The sequence below is a fragment of the Wasmannia auropunctata genome, unplaced genomic scaffold (assembly GCF_000956235.1).
Source record: "Wasmannia auropunctata unplaced genomic scaffold, wasmannia.A_1.0 LD336000.1, whole genome shotgun sequence".
Classification (NCBI taxonomy): Eukaryota; Metazoa; Arthropoda; class Insecta; order Hymenoptera; family Formicidae; genus Wasmannia; species Wasmannia auropunctata.
Genome location: NW_012026890.1, coordinates 3332243 through 3347009, shown reverse-complemented (window position 1 = coordinate 3347009; position 14767 = coordinate 3332243). Strand labels below are relative to the sequence as shown.

The 14767-nt window shown below is 33.4% G+C and overlaps 1 protein-coding gene across 1 annotated transcript in view; it reads left to right on the top strand.

Moving 5' to 3' along the window:
* Positions 1–14767, top strand: part of LOC105453384 (neuroendocrine convertase 1-like) — a 29016-nt gene that overhangs the window by 6441 nt on the left and 7808 nt on the right. The window contains exons 3-9 of the mRNA XM_011695297.1: positions 8683–8787; positions 9052–9264; positions 9970–10116; positions 10465–10531; positions 12136–12407; positions 13715–13927; positions 14355–14455. Of these exons, the coding sequence (XP_011693599.1) occupies positions 8683–8787; positions 9052–9264; positions 9970–10116; positions 10465–10531; positions 12136–12407; positions 13715–13927; positions 14355–14455 (1118 nt within the window). The remainder of the gene's footprint in view (positions 1–8682; positions 8788–9051; positions 9265–9969; positions 10117–10464; positions 10532–12135; positions 12408–13714; positions 13928–14354; positions 14456–14767) is intronic.

Genomic DNA, 14767 nt, shown 5'->3' with positions numbered 1-14767 from the left:
GTGCTCTTCCTCTCTTCTCTCTCTCTCTCGATATTTTATTCATAAAATCTGTAGCAATATCATCTCGATACAAATACGTCGAATAAATAATCTTTTAGTTTTCTTATTTCTTTATATCGTCATAAAATATAAAAAAATATTAAATAATGCAAGATTTGCAAAATATATACGTATTTAAAAATTATATATTTTACAAAATGTATCTAATTTAATTGTTTAAGAGAATTGTAAAGCATGATACAAAATTTAACTTGTTAGGCGAAAATGTATTAAAATTGGCTTGCAGTCCATATCAATCCCCCTCCCCTCCCAGATTTTATATAATGATAGTGTTTTTAGACAAGCTTCTCTAAAAGAGGATGTTAATGATACACGTTTGTAAACTATCGGAAACTAACAATACCGTAGTTCGCTGATTTAGCGTTTGGCAATAATTGAAATAAATGATGTGGCGTTTCACTGAACAGTATAATGAACTTCCTGTTTTGTCCGTTGACAAATGTCACAGCAATTTACCGTCCGCAACGTGCCAACGTGCCTCTTCGTTAGCTTCGTCCCTTCGGCTCTGAAAAGATAATCTCAAGGGAAGATTTACTCATGCCACCAATATTTCGATGATAAATATTTAATAGAGCGCGTAAATCACTGTAATCTAGTTTCGCGTAATTTATATATAAAGTGTTATAGCTCGTGTAACTTACAAATAGGTACGCCAAAATTTGATATACTTACGAAGTGATTTGTCAGACGCAGTCTTGATAAAGTTTCAATATTTCTTTTTATTTTTTATTTAATTATTAATTTTTTTATTTTAAAATATTATTGATGTTACATAAGTATACATGTATATAGTATACCATACATGTATATAGTATACATGTATATAGTATTGAAAATAATACCAATTATTTACTTCAAAAAATGCGCGAGTTTCGAAAATGTTGAAATCTATACATATTCTGCATTTGTTTATATTCTCATCTCATTGACCTTTTAATAATTATTAGAACTCGCATAACGAGCTAAACTATGAAATATGATTAAAAAAATGCTTATCCCATACTCAAGTATAGATGCCACTTGGTTTAAAAGCATTTTGTTTCTGTTGTCCTTAAACCATGAGACCGCCAAGTCATGCGACTTTTTCCATTCATATAAATTGCAAAATATTGGGTACGCTAATTTTGGCATGTAGTATTTGCAGACAAATTTCAACGTGAGTCTAACTTTTGTTATCCTTTTGGTGCACAAACATAGCCAAAGGAACATTAACTTAAGAAATACGTATACGTTATGCTACTCAATTACAAATCAATTCAAATATATGCAGATAAAATTCATAGTTCTAGTAATTTTAAGCTATTACACAATTGAATAAGCAATGCGTGTAAGTAGTCTAAAATTCTATTTTCTCAAGATCATTATATACTCATGATGGCTACAGCGATCATGACGCAGAGTTGTGCGTCTGCTTTCTGAGCCGAAGATCCGAGTTCAAATCCGACCTGCAGGAACATCGGATTTTTATTCGATCGCTATTTCTCGGAAGGCAATAGAACAAATGATCGAAGGTATATCTTGTCATGAAACCTCCTCTAAATTAAGTCGTTCGATGTTAAAATTGTGGTCCCATATATCTGTAATTATTTATTATCGATTCAGGTGACCAACTTATTTCGATTCATCAACGACATACATAATTACAATTAATAGAATATAAAATCGCTTAAAAATTATTTATGAAGTGTATTTCTTTGTCTGATACTGCACAACTGTTTTCTTGTCTGCCAATGTATACGTACGTAGTGGCTGATGGTTTGTCTCAGGCATCAGGGATATTATAGGGAATATATAATCAATATAACGTTAATCGGTTCAAAACAATCGAGCGAGATCGACTGTATGGAACTAGTTGGAGCTCTTTGATCAAATTCACGTGATGCTGGTTATAGCGTTGATTTCAATTAAAACTTTAACTTTGACATCAACTTCGATACGATGAAGTTTCAAAGGTCGAACGCATTAATGCAATTTCTCCTTGCTTATACACGCCTGCTACAGTCCAACTATTACAAAGATTGCCAACTTTCTCTGCCTCTTTGAATTTCTTAACGTCGCTCTCTCTCTCTTCAAAACGCTCCAAACTCCAGAGATATCCTCTACTTTCGAAAAGCAAATAGCTACGAGAATAGCTCTACTTCTCTCTTTAAATATGCAATCTAGGTAAACTGCTTCTCAAAATGTTAACTGTTCATTTATTACACACTCAATAAATTCGAATCCCATATGAATTGTGAACGTGATTAAATTGAATACATTAGTTTTCCGTATTTTATACATGTGTATTTACGAAAAAATGAGAACCTATCGTAAAATTAAAACATGTTAAAATCTAACTAAAAACTTACTCATTTCTGATATTGAGATAAAATAATCTCGAATTTAACACAAAGCGTAGGGAAAATAACGGTTGTTATCCGCGTATTTCCTCCTAAATGCTAAATTGCAAAGACTACGATAACAATGTGGTTGTTTGTTTGTGCATGCGCAACAAAGTTTAGGATATCATTGTCAGTTTAGGTGTTTACTGTTACATATCACCGCGGCTGTATAAACGCTTGCCTAAAGTGTGAGCACTGCCAGTTTGGGAACCTGCACGTGAACTTGTAGATCGTTGAGAACTTCTACCCTCCGCTGAATTCAATGCATGTAATTGAATTTGCAGTCCGCAAGTGCCAGACATCGCGTAATCCCAAGTAACACGTATATCAGAGTGTCATGGGCCGCCACTCACAATACGTTTAGCTGTTAAGAAGAAAAATTCCATGCCGCGGTCTAGCATTTCAAAATCTCGAAATGCAAATATTACTTTAATTAGAAAAGTAATGGACTTCTCTGCCACGTTTCACAGAAATATATAGACTAATGCATAGAAAATACGTGTCGATAAAATTTATAAATATAAAACATACTGAAAAAGAGTTAGAAAATAATCTCGCAACAAAAAACCGCGATCGAACTATTTTCTTCTATGCAAAAACATATCGAACACTCGATTTTGTGTATGTATATATAGTATATACAGATCAGAGCTGAGAGAAAGAGAAATTGTTTTATAGTCAGATTTTAAAAAAATCGGATTTCCTGTACATTCGTATCTACGCCCATTTGTTTCCGGTAGCACAATGGTGACGGTTCCATATCTTGTTTATGTAATATGAGCAATAAATACATCCCTGTAATCATACATGTAATATATGTGCTGTATCAACATTCACACATATGACTTACATAAGACGAAGTATGTACTACAAATGCATTACATGTCGAAGATTGTCGCGAGCTTTCACGTACACTTCGTGCGATCGTTGACCTATCTTTTAACTGTGCTTACGTCTTACCTTATTTAATGAATATTCTTATAAGCTCTACAATTTTAGCTATTAAGGAAAATATTCTTATAGGTTTTTTGTAAATTCTGTTTTTTTTTTACATGAACAAAGTACTCTATAAAATATTCAAGATAGTGTATTGATTAATTCGAATTGCTTTTTTTGCAAGAAATTGCTTTTTTAAATAAATTTAAGCAAAACTTAATTCAAAAGAACTTTAAAAGAATTTATCTAAAAATTATATAGTTTTGGAACACTTTAAGAATTTTAAGTAAAATTTTACATTGACATTTAATTATATTATACAGGATGTATAAAGAATATATAATATATTATCTTTGATCCATATCTACATCTCTGAAACTCCAAAAAGTGCATTTTATTTTTGTAGTTTATAATTCATTGCTTTCTGCGTATTTCTTTTAAGGGAAAAAATCGACTCTTGCTTTCGAAAACTCCATATGGCTTGGCAGATCTAGAGTCTGTAAAGTTTGGAGAGAACACGTGATACCTACGACACCTCGTATAAACATACGCATGCACACATTCGCGTGCGCAGAATACACACGGAGAACGCGGAGAATGCTCACAGGAATTCAAGAGACAGGGACGAAGGTGTGGTCGGGAAACGACGACGAGGGTTGCTACAGGGGTGGGCAAGGTCGAATAGGGAGAAGAGGATAGAGACGTTAGGGTTTTCATTGGAAACTGACGACGCCTGCGGGAGCTTACGGGTGCGGGATTACGAGAGACAGTTGGAAATCCGATCAAAACAAATGGACTGCGAAAATACTTCGTCTCTCTCTCCCTCCCTCTCTCTCTCTCTCTCTCTCTCTCTCTCTCTCTCTCTCATCCTCTCTTTCTGTGCGTATGCCTTTCTCTCTTCCTATTTCTCTCATCTTCACCCACGCTCCATCCAATATTCTCGGAAGGGGTTACAAGCGACTTGGACCGCCGATACGCAGATTTTCCTGTATCTATGTATATCGAATACGAGACACCCCTCTTAGTAGCCGGAAGACGCAATTTGAATACCGATAAGACAGATCGCTCGCTGATCGCGAAGTAATGGCCGGCACTGATTTCTCGCCTCTATCTATCCCTTTCCTTTTACGCACACGAAGATACCTCTCACGGGCACCTTCGCACACACGGAAAATACTACTATCAGTGGTGTAATAAGGTAAACGTACCAGTGACTGAACCTGTATCTGTAGCTGAACAAGTACACAAAACAAGCACCAAAAACTTATTTTGAAATGCTTTTTTCATAATATTATATTTTAATTGTAATCTTTAAACATTTTTACAATTAAATTTTGATATTATAGTAAAAAAAGCATTTGAGATTAATAAATTTTGTGTACGTGTTTAGATATAGATACACGTTCAGTCACTGGTACGTTTACCTTAATGTTCAAGTTCCGAAACTCCTTCGCACAAGCTTAAGACGATAAGAAATGTACAGAATAGCATAATTCTTTTCCGAGAGTTATACAGAGGAGTCAGAGTTAAGTGGCAAAGAACTCGAGTAGCATGTGACTAAATAAAACTTTATCTAACTGGCGAATATTATCTGTGCAACAGAACATAATGCAATAATATAAAATTAGGATAATAAGCTGTGTTTCAAATCCGATTATGCGGCGCGCAGTTTACGTGTGGCTAGATATTGTAAGAAAAAACTATTACACACTGACATCCGTGTTAGCTCTAATAGGTCTTTATTGTAACATGTTTGATTTATTCTAGAGAGCTCGTGTAAATAATTATTATAAAATTAGGAGTTTATATTATTAACTTAACTGAATTATATATATAAAATAAAAATCGATTTATATATAAAATAAAATTAATATTTTTTTCCATATATTGAAACATTGGTTTATTCAGAATTAATAAATGTTAAAGTTGTCAGTGAAATAGCTATATTTAAAGGAATTTCTTTTTTGAAGAAAAAATATTAATGAATATTGTTATATGCTATAACTTTTCACTAAATTAAAATAATGTTAATTATCTGTTTACACCTCTAAAGATTAATTTGTAAAATGCTCTTTATTTTCATTAGCTTATAGCTTCAGAATTGAAGCTAGAAATTCTTTTGAAATGACGTGTTTAATTCATCGATTTTAGAATACAGCTCACCTGCTCAGTTTAATTAATACATTTTTGAATAGTTAAAGAAAAATAAATTAGAAATTGAGTTAACTCGCGTTTATTTAAGGAAAAACCGGTATGTACATTCGCAGCTTAATGCCACTAAGGAAAGTCATTTCGTATCAGATTAACATTGCGATATCGCGGTAATAACCGTGATATTCGCCTCGTCGCTCGCTGATTGCAAAGTAATGACCGTCCCTGATTTTCTGTTCGTGCTTCTCACGTACGCGTCCGTGCAACTCCCCCTGCTCCCACCCTCACCCACCTATACGTATTCTCTCCTACTGCTGTGCTTGCCAGCTACGAGGAGAGAGGAAAGGGCCATTATCACGTAGTCGACGAATTCGAGTTTGAAGCGTTTCCACGTGGAATTTAAGAGAAGCGCCCGCGTGACACCTAGAAAGCACGTGCCCTATCTATCCGGCGCTATTCGGCGTTAAAAGCGGCGACCTTGAATTTAAGTCGTCGCTCGGGTAAAAGGATCGGAAACGCTCACGTGCCGATCGAGAATCTCCTTAAGAATTCTACGGCGGGGAAGTTTGCGGAAGCTATATCGAACCGCAAGATTTCTCTCGAATTAACCCCTTTCACGACGGAACACGTACCCACGAAGTAGAAGTTACTGCTTAATTTTATTATCAGTTGTTTTAAAACTAACTTCAAAATCCGTTCATGATATCTCGCGCAGAGCTGGACTTCGCTATATCAGCGAAATAAATGATAATTAAAGTCAAGCTTAAAGAATACGCGGAAATTGTTTGAAAAATCCGATCTTAGCAAGGATTGTAAAAAAAAAGAAGACTTCTATTAATATAAGCTTCAAGATTATTGTTATTATTATTAGTATAATCTTATTATTTGTATATTACTTAATGTGTAGTATTTTTTCTTTTCTTTATTTAATTAAGCTCGAGAAATGTTAGCAAATCTTCCTCCCGGCAAATCGTTCCATATACTGTTATTTAATACTGAATTCATATATACAGTTTGCATTTGTAAATCTCTGCGTTTACAGACGATGGAAGGATTCCCCCGATCGATCCGTGAGTCGCGATGTAAAATCCTAAATGCTTAATGCGGCGTGCGTGGCATACGTGATCACGGATACGCAAACGTGCAACATTTATGCATCGCTGTATTGAAAAGTGTATCCCGCCGGATATTCAGTAGTTTATCAGCGAGCTCAGCGAAGCATTTTGACGATCAAATTTATTCCTTCCAATCGGATGCACAACAGATATGATGGATAGTGGATTAAAGGATTTTTGCGCATGTTGTATGGGATTAAGAGGATAGCAGACGAAAGGATTATTGTTTTATAATCCCGATGCCCTGAATTTCCTTGGACTCTGCCGCGGAGTTTGATCGCGTTTAGTATTATATTATATATCCATGAAAAACACAATATACAAAAAAAGAAACCGCTGTTGTCCCTTGTCACATTTAATAGAATTGATGAAATATGCCCGAATAAATAGGCAATCTTAGATAGTATTTTACAAAAGTAGAATTCTTGTTAATTACTCGTAAATTCTTATAAAAAAAGATTTTAATTATTGTAAACATATCTAAAATGTTTAAAATGAAACATACGTAAAATATAAATCTAATATTAAATATTAATCTTTTTTAATAAAATAATTAAACAATTATTTTATTAAAAGATGTTAATATTTAATATCTTTTAATTTTAAACTTATATTTTATGTATATTTACGTTTGTATTCCATATTTCGTTTACAAATCTGATTAAAATCTTATTTCTTACACAGAAATAACAATCGAAAAATGATATAGCTGAAAAGTAATTAGTTTAAAAATTAATAATCACTTATGTTCATTTTTCATTTACAACTAATTTAGAGCTTAGAATTATTATTCTCGTATGTAATGGATTAACTCATTTTTACGCTGTACAACTGTCGAGTTGAAATTACAATTTGTGCCGAATAGATATATGTATCAAAATGTCGCCATAATATCATTCAAACCAATTTGCGACATAAATGCCAATACGACCCTAAAAAAAATAACGCATATCGACAATTATCAGGAGAAGCAGATTGTACAGTTAGGCGGTATCTCGAAATAAACGGCACGTGCTGACGCGTTACGGAAATATCAGAGCCTTCCCCCTTGCACAAATGACATCCAGTTTCCTACCAGGTGGTCTCCCCTCCTACACACTTCCCCCGCTCAGTCTCTGTCATATTGCTTTACGCCATACGGAACATCGCATGCGGATGCCGTACAAAAAACGAAGGCAAACCGGCCACGTGACACCGTGGATAATAATAACGTTACGATACCCCATTTAGACTTTCGATACAGTTCCTCCCAAAGGAGTCGCTCGATCTACCAACTGCTTTTGTATGCTGTCCTGATCGCAGCGTCCCTTTCATCCGTTCAAAGGGCGCAAACGTCGGGACGTCTAGTTTTACCCTCACCCTACACGTCACGAAGGGTAGTTAACGTCGATGCGATATAAGATAGAGGTACAATGTTGATGACGTTTGAAGAAGTAATTTAATCCACGTATTGAACGCGTCGATTTTACGCAATGACGTTTTAACTAGTTTTTTTTTGTAATTGAAAATGTAAGCACATTTTATTTTAAATAATCGTATTAATATATTTTAATTTTGCCTACTATAAACATTATATAATCGCAAAAACTTTAACATAATTAAATTCTACAATAAATTTTTTTAATATAAATGTAAAAATAATGTCAATGACGTTTATTTATATTTTTTAAATCAGCTGGATTTACATAAGCTATTCTCTTTAATATAATTATATCACTAGATAACTTATTTTTCTATAATTATATAATTGATGAAATGAAGAATATATCAAATTAAGAGAGAAATGTAAAATTGATGTATTAAATGGTATATCCACCGATTCTATATAGGCCAAATATATCATAGTATTAATCTATGCTGATGAACACTGAGAAAAAAGGAGTAGCTGCGAAAAGAGAATGGATGGAAAGTCGGCGTTTTAACACTTATTCAAGCAAAAATTTAAATAAAGGCTTAATCCGACTTCAAGTTCATTAAATATGCAATCCGTATCATTGGCCCTCTTGATAAATTTACATGTAATGGATCTCTTCATTCAGGTTCTTGGATTCAAGGACACATATATATGGCTTAAGGATGATAATCCGAGCCAGAAGAAAAGAGGAAATATTCGCCTGACGAAGGCTCTTAATGCAAACTCTAAGGTAACATTTTTATACTGTATGCTATTTTATGATTTTAAAGAACTTTCTGTGAAGAAAATTCTGTACCAGAGCTTTGAAATTAATAATTTCTAATTATAAATCTTAAGTCTTTTTTAAGTTAAGAAATTACTAATTTTGTAAATAAATAAAAATATTGGTAATAATATTAGTAATAAGTTTTGCAACAAGTATAGCTGTGTAAATGCAAAATTATTTGAGGAAGATGCAACTTTCTTAACATAATTTACGTTTTATCGAGGAAAGATCATCTGGGCGGATCAACAGAAAATTATCAAACGAATTAAACGCGATTATATCTCGTCAGCCGATTTGGATTCTGAAAGACCTTTAACGCGAGAGAAACGTCTACACTTAATAAACATATATGAAGATGCACCAAATGGCAACATAAATCATGATGCTGTCCATAAATTACGGACATTCAACGATGAACTTTGGGATCAGGAATGGTATCTGGTAATTATAGTTTATAATATTTATACGATTTCCTGTAATTTTTCAGTAAATAATGCTTTATTATATAACAGAGATTTATAATAAAATAATTTTAATATAAAACTTAATTAAGATAAAATTAAGAAAATAGTTTTAGTAATTCTTTAATTAATCTACGAAAGAAGTACTGCCATGCGCATGTTATGTATTATATTTTTTTAGCATCAAAACAATTAAAAAATTTAAAATATATTTATTATACACTAAACTTTAAAAATTTGGTATGATGTACCCAAATGAATAAGCCTAAAATTAATCGATTGGTAAAAGTAAGAAAAATTTGCGCAAAAGAGCAAAAGTAGTACAAATATCTTATGACAACAGTACAAGTAAATGCATAATTAATAATCTTATTTATTTATATAATTAATGTATTTAATTTAATTTATTATTTGCTATAAAAAAACACGTACTGATGGTGTACATCAGTACATGAGTTTCCAATAATGAAATGTATGTACATACATAAATTTTACAGTGATTTATATGAGCCACTCAGAAGCCAAATTAATCAACATTATTTTTCGTGAAATGATTAGTTTCTAATTTTATCAATTTTCTCTACATCTTGTTTCATAAAGTCGAGCAATTTGAGAGACTCATACATCATCCTGCTTTTATCATTTTTTTTTATTTCTAATGAATTCTCTTTATCAACCGCCGCAGCAAGATACGAGGACGAATAAAGCTTTGCCGAAGCTCGACTTAAACGTTCTGCCTCTCTATCGACTGGGGATAACTGGTCGTGGAGTAAGGATTGCTGTTCTCGACGATGGTTTAGAATACACTCATGATGACCTGCGGAACAACTACGTATGTAACTTTTGCTTTGAACTTTGTGGTCGTCTCATAGATGACGAAACGAGTAGCTTAAAAATTTATTTTAAACCAGAAAACATTATTCTATTATATTTATGTACTCTCCTCTATCACATGCTATTACTTCATATGTACCTACATATATTATATTCAAATTGCATACATATTTTATCTAAGATTAAACATTTTATTTTCATATATCGATATTATGATCGATTATTTTTTTAATCATCTTTATACTTTAATATTACTCAAAGAAAAATAGAGAATTATTTTCGAGAAACATAATAATATTTGTTACCTTAATTCTATCTCTTGTATAATTGTAACATTTAAAATTAGGATGCGGCCATTAGTTACGACATAAATGAAGGCGATGATGATCCTTTTCCAAGATATGACGTGTCAGGTAATTTCTATTTTTACAAAGGTATATACGATAATTATTGTATAATAATAAAATTAAATTCGTGGAAATAATATCTTCTTTTACACATCTACTTTGCACGCTTATTTAATAAAATAAATTTAAAAAGTTCACATAATTTAAATCACGAAAATATAATTAATATTTTAAGCGCTTGAAATAGCTTACAATACATTAAATAAAACGCGTTCAGAGCATTTAATAATACAATACACATAAACCGGTTAATCGTAAAATTGGTTGAAAATTCGCTCTTGCAGAAAACTTTATTACTAACTTTAAAACTTTGCGCTACGTAAACTATTTACCTCTTTCTAATCTTAATCTATGTGCAAAGTTATTATCTCCAAGTTTAACGTTCTCGCTTTTATATTACTTACGTCTTGAGATTTATTAAGAATCAGATTTTTATTTATAATTAAATAATTAAAATTAATATTCTTTTGTATCAAATCCATCTAGAGTTAACCGGTAAGATAAATATAAAAAAATCTGTAAAGTCTTCGTAGTTTAAAAATATAAAAGTTTTTCTTAGAAGTAAGAAGAGTGTCATACATATAAAGTATGTATTACAATTCTTATGTTTATTTGTGTGTGGTGTGTGTGTAAAATATTTACAAAGCAAAAATAAGAAAATGTTATCCAATAACATAAATTAAAAATTCTTTTTCAGCGTGCAACTTATTAAAGATAATTTACTAAAATATTACATATTCCGAAGAAATAGCTTTTTTATGTATAGAATCCTCACACGTTTTTACGTAGTATTATCGCATAATACGATCATATTTTTATGAATATTAAAACACAGGATGAAGGTATTTGTAACTCGGTCATTCGAATAATGTAGTAACGACCTAAGAGTTCGGTCAATATGGTCTAATAAATAATTCACCTGCTGGAAGAGAAGGAGGGAGGGGTAAAAGTGTTAACGTGTCGATATTAATGAAATTTGTGTGGAACCAGATCGAATATATGGTTAGTCGCATTGTCCTCAAATCATCTCATTCATAGGTTTACAATCTATTATTAATTAAATGCAGTTATACAGGGTAAAATCAATTATGAAAAACGCAAGCGATTTAACTTTGATTTACTGCATATTTCAATAAAACGAACGTTAATTATTTGTTAATATTATATTTGTTAATATTTTAAATTTTTAAATATTATTTAAAAAACACCAAATTCGATCTCCTTTGGGAAAAATTATCTCTGTATCTCTAAAAACAATTTTTATAAATAGGAAGGAAGAACGCAATAAATCTAGGGCGCTCTCTGTAGAACTTCTAATAAAATACGTGTGGAAAGCGTTATCTTCTTTATAACTCCATACGTCCAAAGCGTACTCTGCTTATGCATTTTTATCAATGGATATTATATCATTCGAGTGAAATTATATACGTTGTATTCTGAATTTCAAAATCAAGTTCGAAATGTTACGGAGCGAAATCTCAAGACCCTTCACGTAGACGTTCCCACCGTTTGATTCCTCTCGCCGTACACGGCGAACTTTGGCCGAGCTTCGCCGACGCGATTGAACATTACTATTTCACGCTCGCGTTACAAATTCAACTGCTCCTCAGGGATGAACGGTCACGGTACCAGGTGCGCCGGCGAGATAGCGATGGAGGCTGACAACCAAAAGTGCGGCGTCGGTGTCGCTTTCGAGGCATCCATCGGCGGCATCAAGCTCCTCGATGGCCTGGTGAACGACCGTGTGGAGGGCGAAGCGCTGGGGTACAGAATCGAACTTATTGACATCTACACGGCTTCCTGGGGACCGGCGGACGATGGAAAGAGTTTGGAGGCACCTGGTAGACTCGCTGTCGAAGCGCTCGAACGTGGCATAACAGAAGTCAGTTTGCCACCATTGTTCTTTAACGTACTTTAGAATAAAACAGTATCTCTTAAAATTAAATTTCTCCTTTAGAAGAAAAGAGTTTATAACTTCAAATAAATTTATATAGATTCGAGGCTCAAAAAAATTGAAATAATAAATTATCTTAAAGGCAAAGCTAATGTGATTCTACGAGTATTATTGATGACTTTTAAAAATACAACGAAATTTTTACGATGAGTATTGTATTTCTCTTCAAATATGATTTTTTTATTTTTGGAAGCATAAGAAAAAAAAGTGAAAGTATGAGCTTTGTACTCGAAAGTCTCTCTAATAGGATCACACTAGTGGGTTGACTTTACGTCAGAGTTAAAACAGATTTTCTGGTCGCTTAATATTTAAACAAGCTTTTAACACCGACTAAGCTTAACTTGATGTTAAATTTTAACGATGTTTTCCACGATGATACTTGTTGATCGTTTTTTGATCAAACAGTAGAAGATCCTAAATCTGTCTTCTTTCCCACTTTTTTACTTGCTACAGATTTATCTTTGCTGACGCAGTTTTTTTATGATATCCCGCGATTTATCTGCGGATTGCGTACTCTACGTGAACGTCCGGTAAAGTAAATTATGTCTCGCGATAATCAGGTTTACTTCTGAGTAAATAAATTCCTGCAGAATATATTAACTTGGAAATATTTATTAACTCACTAATCTCGAAAGTTTGACTGAAATTAAGGACGATTAAGAAGAGTGTCGAGAAAAGGTTCAAGAATAATTTAATTTTGTGAGCGCAATATAAGATTCGACACTCTACGTGTCCCTTTTCCCCGTGTACCTTTCTTGAGGATTTTGCTACGCCGACAAATCCATTTTGTACGATTTCCAAAATATGTCGTCTTTAATATTACCGCAAGCGTTAGTCCCCTTGGCTTCAAAGAGATGCTCGTGTAAGGCACTCTCTAGCGTTTATAAAGTGTTCTCTTCTCATTTCTTTTCGAGGATTAAATATGGACGAGATGAGTCTAACAACGGCCTGAGGGAAAGGCTCGATTTACTTGTGCATATTTATAACGGCATCTTTTATGCAACAGCATCTTTCTTTCCGCGAGGCTACAGCACACTTTCCAAAATACCACGGCAATTTTTCAATATATATAATTTTCGTCTTCATTTATCTTTTAGCTCGTTAGGAAATTATTTGCGCGAATAAATTATTCGTGACTCGAACGTATAACGTGACGTGAAAGTTTTATCATTTCGTAAATTAATTTACTTTAATATCGCTTGTGGCAATGTTATTAATACTTGAACATTCGACAGGGCCGTGAAGGTAAAGGTAACATTTATGTTTGGGCTTCTGGGAATGGTGGCTCTAAATCGGATGACTGCGGATGTGACGGATACGTCGGGAGCATATACACCGTGGCTGTCGGATCAGCCAGTCAAACCGGAAGATTTCCTTGGTATGGAGAAAGATGCCCCGCTACTCTCGCTACGACGTACAGCAGCGGCGCGTATCACGATCAAATGATAGTAAGTGTTTCTCTTATCCTATAACCCAATGTTTTAACTGATTTGAAAAAAAGATGAAAATTGTATAAAAAACGATTGAAAATTTCGCACGATATTTTATTGATGAAAACATGTAAAACACACATATCATAATTAAGGTGTATATCTTAATACCTTAATTGCACATGTACATTTTTTAAATCTGTCTGTGAAACAAGAAAAGAATATATTATTATTGCGCTTGTAAAATGTAAGAGAACTGAAATATCATGGACTTTTGCTGAGGGCAGTGCCACTCGGGCGTAATCTCTGATTCAATGCGACATTCTTAATCACGTTAATTTGACTTTTTAACATCTCCTCTGGAATCGAACGATAAATATCGACGAATAAAAATCTTATGAAAGGGCGCTTGAATAATTTAATAGCTTTCATTTGCACTGCGCAGGCAACAACGGATCTACGAAACACCTGCACGACCAGGCACACGGGTACTTCAGCTTCCGCCCCATTAGCCGCCGGAATATTGGCTCTCGCGCTGCAAGTAAAGTACGAACATACTCCCAGCAATCTCCCATTGAAACTTTTCTTTGAAACCCGGAAACGCTAACTTGATTACTAGTACTCAGCTACGGGTTATTTTTAGTTGCGCCGTCAATGAAAAAAGGGATACTTTACTCCGGTCCAAAAACTTTCTTCTCTCATAACGCGGTATATTTGCCCTATTAACGCACATTAACTCCGCGAGTTTCGTGAATTCAAGGAATTGAAATTTAAACTTTATTATAATATGATATCGTATAATTATAACAGAAGAAGCAGTATAATTAATGTAACAAGTAACAAGAACAAGTAACAATT